At 37.1% G+C, this 17933-nt stretch overlaps 1 protein-coding gene across 1 annotated transcript in view; it reads right to left on the bottom strand.

Annotated features, from left to right (window-relative positions):
* Positions 1-1735: 1735 nt before the first annotated feature.
* Positions 1736-17933, bottom strand: part of si:ch73-60h1.1 (calcium/calmodulin-dependent protein kinase type IV) — a 30381-nt gene continuing 14183 nt past the window's right edge. Inside the window, exons 6-11 of the mRNA XM_024278598.2 lie at positions 12309-12399; positions 10441-10515; positions 7853-7928; positions 6904-7030; positions 4636-4788; positions 1736-3303 (exon numbers count right to left, since the gene is read on the bottom strand). Coding sequence (XP_024134366.1) covers positions 2794-3303; positions 4636-4788; positions 6904-7030; positions 7853-7928; positions 10441-10515; positions 12309-12399 — 1032 coding nt within the window. The 3' untranslated portion in view covers positions 1736-2793. The remainder of the gene's footprint in view (positions 3304-4635; positions 4789-6903; positions 7031-7852; positions 7929-10440; positions 10516-12308; positions 12400-17933) is intronic.

Below are 17933 nucleotides of genomic sequence, written 5' to 3'. Positions count from 1 at the left end.
TGCTTGCAGTTTATGGTTTGAATCTTAAACTCTGCAGCTTTATTCCACATGTGCTATTTACTCCAAATAAATCTGGCTGAAAAACAAAACTAAAGAATACACTTTGATTTTTCTAAGACTCAAACCCTGTGGACTGTCTTCACCCAAAATAGTTAGAATATAAATATTTGTATGTCTTCAGGAAGTCCTGCATTGATTATTTTGGAAGCCCCTGTACAAAAAGAGGTAGAATGTGTGGTTTCAGATCAGATGTTTGTTTCAGCAGAGGTTTAGATTTGTGTTTTGGGAGCTCAAACGTTATCTCTGATGAAGTCAAGCATCAAGATGTGAGTAACTATAACTTGTAAACTATCGTATGTACAGTCCAAAGAAGAGAGCATGGTCACTGCTGATAGAGTGTAAACAACACAACGCTTTACAAAGCTCACAAACACAAGATACTTACCTAAAAACTGGAGCTACGCCATTTACTCAAACAGCTGCAGTACAAAGGATTAAAAAAAACAAGATGTGGAAAAGTCCAGTTCGTCCTCTGAGATTTACAGCAAGTCTGAGGACTTTGAACCGCCATCATGCTCTGGGACAAAAGCAGGAGAAGGGAACCCCAGAGAGATGGCGCTGCGCCTCTCTCATCGTCCGTGCAGTTTTTAAAGATTCAAGGAGATACAATCCTCAGCTATCCAGGAAGAGTTCAGCATTTCGTGGGAGAAGACGAACTTGAAGCTGCGCCAGAAAAAAAAAAGAGTCTCTCTTTGTCACAAATCGAGTCAAAGCCTTCAAAGAACCGTCAACCTCCAGCCCAGAGTTTGTGATCAGTCAGAAGGCGTGAAAGCACATTTAAAAGTAACTTTTTTGTGAATGACAGAGTTTTTATATTTAAGCTATGGCCACCTCAGAACATCACCACCTGTGCAAACCTGCCAGCATATGAAGACCTTTATTTCTGTCTTTTTGCATGGATTAAACGTTTTTAAAATAGTTTATATTCTGTTCTATGTTGGGAGGAACGCACAATGTCATCAGACTCACCACTGTGAGAAATCTTGAAGCTATTTTAATCTATATTTTTTTGTAAAAATGCCTATTTTCATCTACATAAAAATATGAGTAAAATACTTATATGACTAAAATCATGTTAATGCTTTCTATAAGCGGTCACCAAACTGCAAATGATTCAAGAACTTCTACAGATTTTCAACATTTTTTCATGAAGCTCATGCTGAACCCAGAATAGAAATTCTTTTACCCGTGTATAAAAAGCTCTGATTGACCATCATGTCTAGAAGGTTAAAAAAATCCCATTCTGTTAGAAAGAGAATTTTGTGATACTGATTGTTCCAAGATTTTCAAAAATGTCAAACAGGAGGCAGAAGAACAGACTTTTAGATCCCTGAATCCACTCTTTTCAGTTTTCCTATCAGAACAGCAGGATTTCCTGTTTCTAAAAGCTTCAATTGAAGGTGTTTTGGGGGTGATACTGAGCCAGACCCTTTAGGTATGCTGCTACAGGTCTAAACCGCACCTTGAAATTTGGAGATGTCCTTTCGTCTCTCTTCCCTCATTATCTTTTATACATGTTTGTGTTCATTTTGTGCACCTTAAAGACCCACTCCAATGAAAATTGTGTTTTTAACATAGTTTTTGTGGCATTTTTCTCATGATGGAGGACATATATAATTAAAATTAAGATTCAAATTGCATTTCTAGGTTTTTCTTTGTTCAAATTGCTGTGAATTGAAATGACGAAAAAATGCAGTTTGAAAAAGAGCATCTGCCTCAAAACTGTACGGCTGGTTAGCTCCAATATTGTTCCCCATTTTTGTTGCTCTGCTAATGTTATGTTGGGGTTGTGAGGGGATGTAAGCTAGTGGTGAGAGTGTGTAATCAAAGGTATGATGGGAAGTTGTGGTTGGCTTACTCTGCATAAACTATGTTCTAGAAAACAATATATTTTTGTATTATTTTGGCAAAAAATGACATAATCATAATTAAAAGAACATTTTTACAATAGATCAAAAGATGATCGGAGTGGGACTCTACCATCTGTCTCCCTTTAGGCTGCACACTGATTTAGCAAAAGAATAAATAAGATAAAACCAACCTTACTGAATAAATTTGTTTCAGAAAATATTTCTGCCTCACTGTTTGATATGTTTCAGGTGTATGAAGCGAAGTGTGGAAGCTATTTATTAATATTTTTTTTAGAAAAGGTCCCAACTGAACTTTTCCTCTGGTAGAAAACACTCGTTCCTGTCTTTGCATGTGGACCAGTAAAAAAATAATTACAATCAGAGCACATCTGGAAGAGGAAGCAAGGTGCATGTGACTTCCGAAGATAAAAAACACATTTGACTTTAACAGGAAGCTGTGTGGGTTTCTGGCAGAGTACAAAGCCTGCATGGGCTGATAAATGATGCCTTTCAGCAGTTTTTGGGTCCTGAAGTCAGGAGAGGCAGCGAGTGAAAAATAACCAAAGTAGCTAAACTTTCTTCAACGAGTAAACCTTGTCTGGTTATTCCATTTAATCCTACATTCAGTCAGCTACAGTTTTTCCATTCACAAGAAAAGTTACTATTTACCCAAAACTATCTTCAGTGCTGCCCCACCTGTCTATATCCAGCAGAGTCCTCATCTGTCTCTGATTGGGCGAGCAGCTTTGTGTGGGCGTGACAGCTGAGCTATAAACATGGGGTCCTGGAACTTTTCTTTTCTGCTGCAATTTGGTCCCCAGTGACATTTATGTGAAATGGATGGTTTCTGTGGCATGAAAGAGGGAAACTGCTGCTCAGTTGATTACTGGCAGGAAGCGGTCTTACTGGCAGGCTCCGCCCCTGGCGAGAAGCCATTGCTGAGATTGTTGGGGCTCAGAGGCGAGCCTGGGGATGCTGCATCCACTCTGGCGGTGGACTCGATGACGGAGCAGCTCTTCTGCGGAAGCCGCGGTTGGACCAGCATGGATTTGGGGATCACCGATGCCTGTCGGAGCCCGTCGGCACGCAGCGGCGGCCTGGTGAGGGCGTGGCCCGTGGGCGTGGCATCAGACTTGAGTGGGTTGGGGCTCCGTGGAGGGGAAGGACTGAGGGCACTGTGGTCATCAAGCTTTGATTCAGCTTCCTGTGGCACCTGCTGGTCCGGGGAGGGGGCGTCTTTGTCTCCGGTGGCAGAACCCGAGGACTCAGGGGGGGGGTCCTGCTGCATGCTGCTCTGCCGGGAAGTCCCTGAACCTTGAATCTCACAGCTGTCTGTGCGGCGCCGGGACCCCTCGTGCATCCGACTGGTGGCCACAACAGCTTTCATGGCGGCCTGCCAACACACAAATGGACACTTTAGTGAGCACAGAATGTAGTAATCCAATCTGATTCCTATCATCAATGCACAATCAGAAAGCACCTCTGTAACTCTGTTTTCTGTGGGAAATGCTTGTTGGAATAACTTATGAGTTCTGTTAAGACAAAAGCGCTTTAAAACCAAAACTGTATTTTTATTTGGATTAGCGAAGAAGCTTCAAAACAATGACTTTGCTTATTTGGTTTTCAGCTTTTAGAACTTTTTAGCATGTTTTATGCTACGATACTCATATAAAAGGAGAATTCTAACATTCATTCACCTCAACACATTCTCTCCATCCATCCATTCATCCAACCAACCAACCAACCAACCACTTTTTAAGAAAATAAAAAGTCATAAAACACTATAGACTACATCAACAATCTAATTATGAACATCATGAAAAGTACATTAATGAATAAATAAAGTTGATGGAAAATAGTCAACTAGTTGATAGATGAGTTGAGACCTTCTACTTCATGTTAAAAATGGTTTCCATATGACGATGTATTTTTCAGCTATACAAGACAAGGTGGTAACTTTCTAACATCTTTGAAAATATGGCAGGAATTTAGAATACATTTCTTTAAAGTAAGAGGTTTTTTAAAGTAAATAAAACCCACAAATTTAGCATCACACATTAAAGTTATTGTTACTAAAAAATCTGAATCTTAGTTAAATCGGATCTTGTGCCTCTCTTTATTCTGGGATGTTGAATTTAAGAAATACTCTGTATTCACTTTCATTTGAGAGAACTTCAGACCGCTGAGCAGCAGTTCAGTTGTTTTTGCTCTCAGTCCAGATTAGATGCCTCTCACTCTCCGCTGGTTTAGCTTGACTCATGACTGTGACAGTTGAAGCCACGATCATTAATAAATGATTAAATTATTCTCATTAAAATGTAACTCTTAATAAAAGTTATTCTTCCCACAGCAGCAGATCCTGTTTAATTCCAACATGGTAACGTCCGTATAAAAAAAAGGCGATTGAATTTAATTTGGTTGGAACAGGAAGCAAGTAATTTTTTATGGGTGACATCATACTAACTCAGTCCAGTTGTCAAATACAGTCAATGGTTTGGATACAGATGGTTACACACCAACATTTTCTATGTGTCCCTTGTGTGATGCCTCTTTGAGCTCAAAGATATTGAAAATAGAAGATCATACAGAGCACAAGAACTTTCCCTCTTTCACTTTGGGTTATAAAGAAAAGTTGAACAAAACTGTAATGATAGTAAGTCTTTATGGTAATTATTCCGTTAGCTGCTGTTTATAAGACACTTATAGGTGGACAACAACAACAAACCTTAAGTTTGCGTCGAGCATTGAACTCCTGCAGCTTCCTCTGCGTGGTGTCCATGTGTGAGAAGCGGGCAGCTTTACCCAGCACCCAGGGGTGCTGCAGGGCTTCCCGGACGCTGAGGCGCTTGTGTGGGTCGAGGACAATCAGCTTACCAACCTGAAGATGGGTCAAAAACCGGTATAATCTCCTGCACACGTTATCACTCAAAGACTCCAGGTCATTTCATAATACGCTGAAAACAACAAGCAAAACATACATGAACAGAAATTGCCTAAACTTATAAAAATAAAACACATTTTCTCTTAGGTATTAGCCAGTTAAGTTTACTTAGAAAGCACCACCTCAAAACCAAGGTGACCTCAATGGGGTTTAAGAAGTTAATAATAAATGCCTAAAAAGAGGACAAAAAAGATCAAATATTAAGATTTTATAAACCAATGTTTTCAGAACAAACTGATATGGCTACACTTTCACAATCAAGTTTAACAGTGGCTTTGTGGGTGTAACCACCAAATTAAATGTCTAAAGCTACTCTGACAGCTCCCTCTGCAACACGTGGTAAATCGACAATGAAAAGTCCAATTAAACACACCGAAATGCGTGTTTCACAGTTCTGTGTTCATGCATCACTATGCAAGTTTTTAGGTCAGTTTGGGGCCCTATGTACAACTGAACGGGCGTAAAGGTTAAATCAGGTCAACTTTAACCAATCGGATTCACATTTGTTAGTGACGTATGGCTGGCGTTCCCTTTAATTCACAGAAGTACCAACCATTTGAAAAATGTTCTTGGAGAAATGATTAATTGCGACCTAAGGTGTGTTTTGGATTTTGCCCCCCTGTGCGATTGAGTTTGACACCCCTGGTCTAAAGTGAGAAAAATGAGGAAACGCCAGACTTGGGCAGCTACAGCTTCTTAGGACAGTTAACACTTAGTGCTTATAACCAACTTCATACGTGTTGAGCAGGGAGAGGCTTGTTCTTTGTTTTCTTTTTCTACTATTTATTAGCACATGTCCGCCACCTATGGTTGGCAGAGGCTTGGTTTGAAACCTCAAAGGTGTACAATTCTTAGGATTTGGCTACATAATATGGTTTGGTTCATCATGGCGTCCTTGGTCATGTCAAGAGAGTGATCTTGGTTAATGTTTAATTTAAAAAAAACAAACAGACAAAACCAAAAAAAGTTGCATTGCCTGTAATATTGTTAGTGTGAATGCTTTTTGCTGAAAGTAGTTGCTGAAAATGCTGAAGCTTTTTGCTGAAATGGAGTTGCAATTAACTTTAACCGCTGAAGGGATTTGCTGAAAATGCAAAAGCTATTTGCAAAATCTTAAAATTGCTGAAAGACTGGAAATGTTGTTAAAGAACTAATTAAAAGAACTATTAAACTACTACTGAAGAACTATGAAAGTGGACTGAAGTTGACCTAAATTTCTGAAAAATGTGTAGTAAAATTGCTTAAAAATCCCTAATACATGCCAATTTTACAAACATATTTAGTGAGTTGCTTAAATATAAGCTAATCTCTAAATTAGCCCAAAAGAACCTTAGTAGATGCCAAATTAGACAAAAGCTAGTTTGGTGCTTACATACCAGAATACCAAAATAGCCTAATATTCCTCAGTAAAATAAATTAGTCAAAAACTTTAGCCTGTTGCTAAAAATAGAAGCTAAACTCCAAATTACCCTAAAAAAACCCAGAAGGTAACAAATTAGCCAAAAGCGTTAGCATTTTGCTAAAGTATTTGGTAAACTCCAAATAAAATTACTATAAAAGATTAAACATGAATACATTTAAAGACTTGTTGCTTATAATTTGAAGACTTTCTCATTCATTTCTTTTGGGGCATATTTTGCTCAATATTTCAAAAACTATAAAGTTTATGAACACCAAAAATGCAAGCAGTAATGTCCTGAACGAGCTGAACATTCTGATACCAAGATTGCTGAAAAACCTGCATAGCTACGCGTGAACGTGAGAGTTTTGAGTGCAGAAGCCTGAAACATGCGTTTGTATAGACTCTTCATTGAAAGTGATTACTTGAACAAGCATTTCAGAGGGCAATGTGAACATAGCTTTATGGTAAGCATATGTGGAAACATAACAATAAAGGTACCTCTCCAGATCTCACCATTCTGACCCAGGACTGAGCCAGTTCCATGCTGTGGTAACACAGCTTTGACCTGTCTAATCTTCATTTCACATATTTAGGTTTTTCTAATGGTTTGGAGTAAATAAAAAACTTCAACGGTTTAAAGAAGAACTTACCAGGTCCTTGGCATTGAGAGAGACCTCGTCCCACCACGGAGACACAAACTCATAATCACAGTTGAGGATGCGGCTGTACATGTACTGGTCGCCCCTTGGGTCGAAGAAGGGCTCAAACCCACAGAGTCTGGAGAGCAGAAGCAGCACTCGCATTAGGCAAAGTTTCTCTACAACAGTGTGAAGATAATCCTGGATAAAACTAAGATTACAAAATAAAAAAAATAGTTTAGGAAAATTCTGATAAATTTATGAACAGATACAGGGATTCAAGTCTAGGATCTATGATTAGATCCTACTTTAAGAGGATCCCCTAACATTTGGATCTTCAGGGATCCTTCAAGAGAACATAAAACTTGAACGTTCGTGTCCTTGCTGCAGTTCTGCCGTCTCTCCTGGGGTAGTGTGCTGCAGCCATGTCCATGTGAGGAAGATGTTTGATGGTTTAATTTATCAATTCAACCATTAATGCTAAGTTTGAAGCAGGGAGCCACTAGGAGTCCTTCTTTTGGTAAGACAGTATGTGGACTTGAACCTACAGCCTACAGGTCTGTCCTTGTTTTATGTACAGAAAATGACAATTCTCTCACCTGTGTGTGTTAAATGGTCTTGAATTTTACATCTCACTTTTCCAAATCTGTGAGTGAGTGTGTTTATGCTCCACTCACACGATGACTCACAGCAGCTAATGACAATGCCCTATCATTCCAGGAAAACAAACCTCTGTGGTCTGTCATTATTGGCTCATCTAAAGGCTCCATCAACACCCATTTAAAGTCCTGGGACTGACTCCACGCAGCGCTTCAGGTTGTGTCGCCGCCTTTAATGGCTCTTAAGAAGCCAACGGAAGAACATCAAACCTTGGTTGTGAGATTTGCACTGATGACTCCATGATGAACCAGTTTGCTGTGTGTGTTTGTATAAACGTTCATCCCAGGGTAAACAGACTCACAGGATGTAGAGGATGACGCCCACCGACCACATGTCCACCTCAGGGCCGTAAGCATTTCCCCGCAGGATCTCTGGAGCTGCGGGCGGAGGAATCCGTTAGCGGCCAGATGGCTGACAGAAGCTCTGACTGAGAGGACCGAGAAATCCCACAGAGCTGGAGCTGCAGTGAACGCATCACTGACACCCGTGGATATCACCGCAACACAAGCGAGGAACACAAGAGCACCAGTACTACCAAACACAAATACTACCATACCTGAAAGTAATACTGTTTATCTACTATCGATGCTGAAGAACATCTACCAGTGGATTTTCCTCATTATGTCGATGTTCATTTAAAAACTGATACCATAAAGGTACAAATGTAAAGCAGGTGAAGATCGATGCTAAGCACAAACAGTAAAGCTGGTGATGTAATTCACAACATTTTGTATTTGGAACTCATGAATTACCAACTCCTACCTCTTCCACATTCAACTCAAAGCCATTTAAGGACAGAACTGTAACCATGACAATTTCTTTTTAAATTAGAAAGCTTGAATTTGGAGCTCTTTGAGTGTCTTTATGGTTTTACTATAATAATTGTGTAGACAAACTCAAATGGGTTTTTGCATCAGGCCTTTTACACCAACCCCCCACTGAGAAAAACAATGGAAACTCATCAGGTAACTTTCACATGGGTTCACATGACACTTCTTTAGTCTTTGTTATTAATAGAAAATACAAGTAAGGAAAATAAAACCATATAGCTACGGTGGCCATTAATCACACCAATAAATCACTGAAGGCAAAAACAGATTAAAGATTACAACGACAATTAAACAAGTAAAACAAATGATGAAAAAATTTCATATTTTTTAAACAAAATTTCAGAAACTAAAAAATGAAGCAAAATATAAAAGAAACATTTTCAAAACATATAAAAATACCCTCCAGGAATCAAAATGAAATGTTAAAAAACGAAACGCAAAAAGAACCTGTAAAAGGTAGGTAATATATAACATCGCTGATTAAATGATGACGTTCAACCTTTAAAGTCCCATTTCAAACATTTTTTAATCTATTGTAAAAAAACATTCCTAGTGGTTTTAATTATGATTATGATGTTCTGAGACAAAAAAAAAAAAAAAAAAACTGCCAGAAGTTCATCAAAAATTTACCTCTGAGGTGTGAGAGAAACTGTAAGTGTGAAAGTAAGCCTCAGCTGATTTCCCATGATTCCTGTTCATACTGTCTCCTGCTAGCTTACATGCTAGCTTACAACCCCTCTCAACCCCAAGCTAACATTAGCGCTTCAACAAAAATGTCGAACAATATTGGAGCTATCCAGCCATTCAGTGTCGATCCAAATGTCGCCTCAGACGAGGATAAGAGGACATTAATGGATCTGATCGTCTGCAGCTGGATGCATTAAAATGAAGTTCTCTTTTGTGATGCAGTTGCTGCAAAAGAGAACTTTTTCAAACTGCATTTTTTCATCTGCTCCTGAGTCAGAAATGGAATTTTACCCTTAAAGTATTTTATATATGAGAAAAATGCCACTAGAAGAAACGTTAGAGTAATGTGTTGGTGTGATTTTTCCTTCAGGGCCACCTTATAACACCAACAATATCCCCGACCCAAGAAAACCGCTACTTGGGGAATGTAGTACATGCATAAAAAATACTAAAACATTTGTAAGTGAAGGACTCAATAACATACAATATTGAGGACTTATCATGTATAAAACAAGAAACCTACAATCACCACTTGAGAAGCTAATGATTTTTACCGCCAAGCAGAAGTGAATCAACAGGAGGGCCAGTTGCCCTTTACCTTAGAAAAGGTTTCCAAAAGCCGTAAAGCAAGCACTAAATTGAACAAAAGTTTTAACTACGACGCTTTATCAAGCATGTCCAGCTGTTAAATCCATCAGTCTGTCAGCATGCGCCAAAAAACAGATTAAATGAGCTTGTTAAAGCTCCATTATTGTTTTTTTTTATTCACCTGCAACTGTTTTCATTGTGACAAAGCTCTCATTTATTGACACATTAGGCCTGATTCATTAGGATCCCAATTAAAAAGCACAAAAAACTACCTGAGCTAGCAATTAGATTGCATCTAATTAGGATTTGCTGGTTTACAAAGAGAAATTGTGCAAGGGACAGCTGGCGGAAACAGACGTATTTAAATGAGGATTAAATCAATGCAATAGAATTTAAAATTGTGGCTCTGCTTGAACAGATGAAACAGACTGAGGCCTTTAAAGTGGCCTGACAGCTGTTACGTGCCTGTATTTTGTGAAACAAACTTTATGGTGGAATGTTCAGGCCAACACACTCTACATTTAATCTGATGATGAAAATATGCCCGCACTAGATCAAAGATTGAGATACAGGCGAGGGTCTGCACTCTAGAACGACCGGTTAGAAAGTGTTAGGGAATGAATTTGGGTTCAACATAATACTTTTAAATTGTTTAGCTCATTACTTTCATTCAGCTTTCTATGACCATAGATGAAAGTCTACCACCCTTTTAACTTTACTTTTGTAGAATGTTTTATTATTATTATTTTATGAAATCTTCAGATTCTCAGTGAGCTTTACTTACCACAGTAGCCTGGAGTTCCACACACTGTCTTCATGGTCACCTGGTCATCAATGATTTTTGAAAGTCCAAAATCGGCTGAAAAAGGAAAACATTTCCTGTTTAGAAATGTACCTTTTTGGTTTATTTTAGCTTCCATTTAAAAGGTGGGGAGGCAGTGGGAGTGATGCTTCATCACCAAAAACTGAAGACATTTGTTGGAGAAGAGGAATCTCCATCTGTAGCAGTTTGCCAGGAGCTTACGGTCCATCTGGATGCAGAGGAGCTTCACCCAAATGACAACAAAGAGCCAAGGATTCAGAACTGAGGCTCTGGGTTTGATTTTTGTAGTTAAGAATATAAGATGGTTCTAAATTTTACCAGAAAGTTTTGACACAGATTGCATCTTATGAGACTGCTTCTAAATACAACTTAGGAGAATAATAAATCTAGATAGAACTGTTTCACCTCAGCGTTTTTGTTTTGTGCTGTTTTGTTTTGGCTACAATATTAGAAAAATAAAATAGGGTTTTTTTTAAGAGGCAAATGTTTATTTTCAATGATTTTAATATGGAGAGAAAATAGTATCATTCCCATTTGGGCTACATAATTGTAATGGTAACTTTGGATTTGTGTGTGCGCAATTCATGATTTGTAACTCACACAATACATATGTGCATAAGTACAAAAAATAATAAATTCAAAAAAATACAAAATACAAATGACACATGCACAACTCAGAATTACAACAGCCTGAATCTAAACACACACACAAATCTTTAAAAACTATGGATGACTCGCTTGTAAAACACACACAAAAGCACATTTATGCACAAATCAGATTTATTTATCATTTTACAATGCCATAGGGTTCCAAAATGCTTTACAATAAAAAGAGCTAAAAAGAAAATATTATATTGAGCAAATTAAGAACAAAAACTAAGAACATTTGTTTAAGTACTGATTGTCTTTGTTTTGTTCCAATTAAATTAGATTGTTGGTCTTCCAGCCAAAAACTGATGAATCAAATATCTTACATCTACACATTTAAATGTATAAATGCTTCACTAATACTCTGAGAAACTTTTTTAAAACCCAGAAAATCAACTTTAGCTTCTTTCAGTCCAGCCTGATAGCAGTTATAGTATAGTTCACAGCTGTGAGAGGAGCTCAAACTGTGGACCATTTCTGAACACTCCAGCAGAAATGAAGTCTCTAATTGTTTGTGTTTGTAAACATTGTAAACATGTATCCAGTCCTGCACGTGGCTGCCTGAACCGCAGTCCTGGATGAACGTAATCTTCCAGATTACATAGAATCTGACAGACTTGTCAGGTTGCACGCTAGGACAGCCGTTGGCTGCAGATGCTCTCCTTGCTGCACGGTGTAGTCTGACTAAAGGTTTAGTTCTGCAAAAACAAATGTCTTTCTGATGCAGTCATTTAAAAAATATGTAATAAATGCATTCAAATCCATCCAATAATGGGTTCAATTGACTAAACCATATGCTGAGAGTTTTCAATCCCAAGAACTATTGTTTTGGTTTGTTGTGAACTGACATGTTTATGGTTCGGATGAGAGTACAGAAATGGACTGACGGATGATTTTAGAGGCTAATCCTTCAATTTGTTCATAAAAACACTTTCTGCTGGATTAGGGCAGAAAAAATATGACGTCTGGATAAATCCAGGCATGACATCAGCTTTGGAGACTGAAAGCTGCAGTCAGTGTATTGCACGGAACCGTGAAACTGTCACTTGGGTTAAAATGGCTTGAAGATTAGAAAATAGTATTTTCCAGAAGGAACATTTACTCATCATGATTCAAGCAGGTCGTTTGTTGTGAGTCGTGTGTGTCAAAGAAAAAGACGGAAGTGGCTTCTGTTGTTTTACCTATCTTGAGGGAAGCGTCCAGCGACAGGTCGGCATAAAGCAGGTTCTCCGGTTTGAGATCCCGATGGACAACCCCATTTTCATGCAAATACTAAAATAAACAGAACATACAGAAGAGAAAATACTTAGCATTCCACTTCAACAGGTTGATGTGTTCAGCAGAGTTATGTTGGAAATACAAAAACACCTCCCTGATAAAGTCTTAGCTCCACTAGCATTAGAGGAAACTGCAAAAACTACGTTCACAACTACATTTGACAACGCGTATTCAAGTAACCATTTCCAATGAAAACCCCACGTAAACACATATGTACTTTTCATGTTCAGAACTCTCGCATTCACAGAAGTTTTTAAGTCTGTTTTCAAGCTCTATAAAACGTGTGGCTATTGAACCAATTGAATTTTCACCATTCGGGGAATTAGATTTGGTTGAAGCATCCTTTTTAATTACAGAAGTACCAAACTACTTGAAAATTGATCCTGAAGGAGAAATTAATAATTGCCAGGCGTGAGGCAAATTACATGACACTAGCAAGATTGATGAGATTTGCACCACATTAACATTTCCCACCATGCCCTTTCCAACTGCAGGAACGTGTGCTAGCATCGTGTAGCGACGCACATGCGAACGTAGCATAACGTGCATACAAGTGCATCATAGACTCATGGAAAGCATCAATAAAGTAATCTTTCTTTACTATTTTCTTGGTTGAACAAGCAATTAAGAATGCAAACAATTAGCATGCACATTAAAAAGTAATAAGTATTGTCGCAACAGAGTTAGCCAAACTTCTCTGTGTTATTTGTTGGTTGAAGAAGTTCAGATTAATGCTTTTGACAAAATAAATCATGTTTAATATTTCCAACCGCAGGCTATGAACTGGAACTTAACAAAACACAAAACAAAACAAAAAATGCTAATATGTTAATTTAGAGCACACACTACCATTGTCTGGTGAGACTGCAGTTTATATCTAATCCTCTCCTTTTAACAGCATATATTTTATGGACAGCAAAATCTTTAGGGATATTTCTAAGTTTAATTTTCTATGTAAATGACATACAATTAAAAGATAATTGAGGGTTTTTTTCTCTTAGCATTTACTTAATTTCTAACTTGTTTGATTTTGACATTTATTTTTATTGAGAGCAAAATATTGAAAATTATTTAAGGTTTAAGTTGATTTATTCTGGAATGATATTCCTGTCTGTTTTTACTAATATTCATATTTTTAAAAAATTGGTTGTAAAGTTTAAAAGTTTTAAAAATGTTGATAGTGTGTTCAATAAATGTTTATCTTGTTCGGCCCACGACTGAAAGTGTGCCTTGGATTTTGGCCCCTTGTGCGATTGAGTTTGACGCTCCTGCCATAGGACATATGCAAACTAGCTATCAATAATAATATGGTAAAAAATATATATTTATTCCTAAAGTTAGAAAATAACAGGAATTTTAAAAAGTTTGTAATTTGTTTGATGGTCTAATACAGTCACAGCATGGGTTTAAAATAAAGTTATTTTTTAAAATATACATTTGCATCAAGATAAAAGTCTTGATTTTACATTTACACTTTGCAATTTTGACTGTTGTAGTGTGGGATTTTGTTACCTCAACAATAATGTAGTTTTGTTTTTTTTTTTTTGCCTGAAGGTGAAAGAGGAAAGAGCTCATTATTCATCCACACAATGAAAGAACATTTTTGCATAGAACTAGCATAATATTAAAGACAAAATGAAAGGCAATATGCTGAACAAAAAAAAAAACAACCCACAAAAACAGATCAACTATAAGAGAAATATAAGGGTAGATTAAAAGAGTCATGAAATAAAATAAATAAATAATTGTTTCTACATAATTTTTATGTTTTCCTTTAAATAAATGTTTGGTTTTTTTGCACAAACTGCAACTTGACTACACAGAATATTGTTTCTTTTGAACTGTTATCTTAAAACTGTTCATTCGTTCTTGTTTTAAATGTTTACCACTGTTGTCAGTCAAAAGCATCACATTTCCGCGCTTCACGCAAAGAAGCTGCAGTGAGAAAATCGACGGTGTGTTTAGGGTCGACTGCGTGTTTCCTTGTTGAAGATTAAAGCCACGTTCACATCTGATCCAACAAACAGTGCCGCTCTGTAATCCCAACACACATAAACAGGCGTATGTTTTTCTTCTTGTCAAATGTAGGTCAGCTGTGGTCAGTGTGTGTGTGTGAATGTGTGCGTGTGTGTCTTAATCCTCTCTGCTTTTAATCTGTTCAGCAGCAGGATGGAAGCTGCTGTTACATAAGAAACCTGTGGCGGCTGCACGCGGCCGCCACGCGCAGCAGCTCTGCCAGCAACACCTACTGAGGCATTCAGGTCCGCTCGCTGTTTTCAGGCATCATTGGTACTGCAGCTCCAGCTTACATGAGGAAATTATGAAAAGCGACTAAGAATGGACTCTCTTTGCTCAAATATCAGTCAGTCTGGATCCAGTTAAACCGACTGTTTGTTTCGGCAACCACTCACACAGAGTGCTCTTGCTCGTTTTTACCCAAGATTCTTTGATTCCATTAAGTTCCTTAACATGTTCTTATGGCATTTTTCTCTGATGGAGGGCATATATAAAGAAAATTAAGCTTTAAATTACATTTCTAAATATTTCTTTATTTAAATCATGAATCATAAAAATCTTGTATTTGCAACGAACAAGTTAGAGCTACTAGCTAACTGCTACACTCCATTCCGATGCATCTACTTGCAGACAAATAGATCCATGTACGTTTTTGTTTTCCACGTCTGGGCTATCTGGCTCAAAACTGTACGGCTAAATAGCTCCAATGTTGCTGTTAATGTTAGGTTGAGGTTGTGAAGAGCTGTAAGCTAGCAGGAGAGCTAGATGGGATGGATGGACTAATTTTGAACTTCTGCCGCTCTGCAGAAACTATCTCCTAGAAAACGACAGTTTTTTTTATATAAATTAATGGTATAATTCTAATTAGAAGACCACTGGAAACTCTTTTACAATAAATCAAAACAACATATTGTCAAACATATTGTCTAGGTTGTTTAAGCCTAAATGTTGTATTTTTGCACTATAATACAATTACCGGTAGATATATAGGGGTGTTATTATTGTGCAGGACCACAGGCAGAGGTTTAATGTTTAAAAGCTGAAATTTTTTTCATACAAGTTTAATATGACCCCTGAAATCCATCTTTTGATTTGTTTCCTGTTTGCTGTAGGTTCCAGTCCGTTTGTCACCCAAATCACTATAGATCAGGGGTGTCAAACTCAATCGCACAGGGGGCCAAAATCCAAAACACACTTTATGTTGCGGGCCGAACAAGATAAACATTTATTGAACACACAAAAACATTTTTTTTAATTTAAAAAACATAACTTTTTTTTACATTACTATGAATAGAAGCAGGCAGGACTATTATTCTATTATAAATCAATCTCAAATAACTTTCAATATTTTACTCTCCGTAAAAACATATACTGTCAAAGTTATGCAACTTAGAAATAAGCGCAAGATAACATCGGGCCATTAATAACAATAAAATAAAATGATCTGGAGGGCCGGATATAGTTACCCGGTGGGCCAGATCCGGCCCTTAGGTCTTGACACATGCTACAGAGCCTCAAATGTAGAAACCAGACAGGTTTTAGTTATAGATAGAAGATTAAGAAAACCTTTATTAGTCCCACAATGGGGAAATTGCAAATAAGACGTCCAAGTTGAAGTTATCCAAACACATGATTTTGATGATGACAATTACTTGTAAGAAAATAATCTTGTTAACACTGTGTTACCATTCATATCATGCTTGACAGTTACATTTCTGAAACCTCTATCACATTAGAATGATCCATACGTTGGATTGTAAATACCTAGGTTTATGTTTTCTTCCTTGTAGTTCATCATCATTCCACTAGGGGCAGTAGAAGGGCTTTGCTCATTTCAAAATGGCTGCCTCCATGAAATCTCAAGAACACATTTGGCGGGAAACAGTTTTGCTAATTTTATAAACTTTATAGTGAGATTAACTCAGGAATTGTTATTTGTTTTTGTTTTTTAACGACAGTTGCCAAGTTGAACTAATACACAATTTGTTCATAATTCATTCTTTGTAATACAGTTACACCATGCTAAAACTGTGTGGATCAAATTTGAGACAGAGAATAAAGGTCCTTTTTCTGAACATTTGTTAATATTTTTGTAGCTTGAGCTAACATTCTTTTGAGCAAAAACGTATCACAAAAAACAGTATTTAAAAAATGTATTTTTATTGATTTCATCATTATTTAATATTTGTTTCTCATGAAATCTAAAGGTGGTATTTTTAGTGTGAATTTGTTTTTTAAATAAATTGAAAAATATTACTGTTGGAATAGCCTAAAAACTGATATATATCATTTTTTATTCAATAATTTTAGACATTCAAAAAATATCAGATTTCCATGCATCAGCCTTACTTTTATACTACTAGGACTTTTCCCATTACACATTAATAATTTGCTCCTATTCTCCAAAAAGCACGCAGACGCAGCAACTGTACGATGTGATACTAATCAACTCTTTGACGACAGTCGAATATGAAACCCTATTTGTTCACAGATGATTGGAAAGAAAAATCCCTTCAAAGGGCTGATGGATCCTCATGAGTGAGACCGCCAAGGCTGCTGCTGACTGCAGACTGTTGTTATGAAAGAGCAACATGATCTGTGGTTGCATAATGACAACAGGCTTCAAAGGAATCAGACTGGTCATATTTTCAGCTTCTCAGACACAAGAAGCAGATCAATCGTTGGTCATTCTCACTGCAGTCGTTCTCAAGAATCTGCCTTTTAATTTATTATTAATGAAAAAGAAAAATAACAAAAAGAAAAAATAGCAATCATCAGTGTAGAAGAGTGCAAATAGTAAACGTTTGTTATGTATAAAAATAAGCTCCAGAGAAGGTTTATTTAGTTTATTTGCATACAATAAAAACTGAAAAACTTTGTTTCTTTTGCATTTAATTTATTATCAAACCTATTCCTTTAATTTTCTTCACTAAATAAGCCATTTTTTTCCTTTACGACCATGTAGCATCTCCTTTTTTTCTTAAACCATTATAGTCCCACTACAATCATCTTTTGATCTCTTTTGAAATTATTCACAGTAGTTTTTTAATCTTTAATCTTTACTCCCTTTTTAGGTAAAATTTAAAAAATCAGTGTCGTTTTTTAGGACATAGTTTCTGCAGTAGTTCATTAGAAATTTACCTTTAAGTTAAGTTAGTGCCGAGTAAGACCACCCCCACTTCCCATCATCCATCTATTTGCATGCTCTCCTTCTAGCTTGCAGCCACTCATAGCCCCAATCTAACATTACTGGTCACATGACTCTCATCGAAGTGGATCAGCTGAACATTAGAGTCCATTTGGTTTTTAAAGGTAAAGAAGACAATAAAACTCATCAGAAAATTAGAATTATTTAGCAGATTCTGCCCTCTGTCATGGATAAAAGTTTCGATTCCATCAGTACTTCAAAGCATCTGCATCCTCAGATCTCATGCTCACATTTCTTCTTCTTTTTTAACTTTGACACTTTTAGACTACAATCGCCACGTCTCAAGGGTTGAATAAAGGATTTG

The sequence above is a fragment of the Oryzias melastigma genome, linkage group LG4, assembly GCF_002922805.2.
Source record: "Oryzias melastigma strain HK-1 linkage group LG4, ASM292280v2, whole genome shotgun sequence".
NCBI lineage: Eukaryota > Metazoa > Chordata > Actinopteri > Beloniformes > Adrianichthyidae > Oryzias > Oryzias melastigma.
The sequence above is the reverse complement of the archived record's forward strand: the minus strand, read 5'-3'. Positions and strand labels throughout refer to the sequence as shown.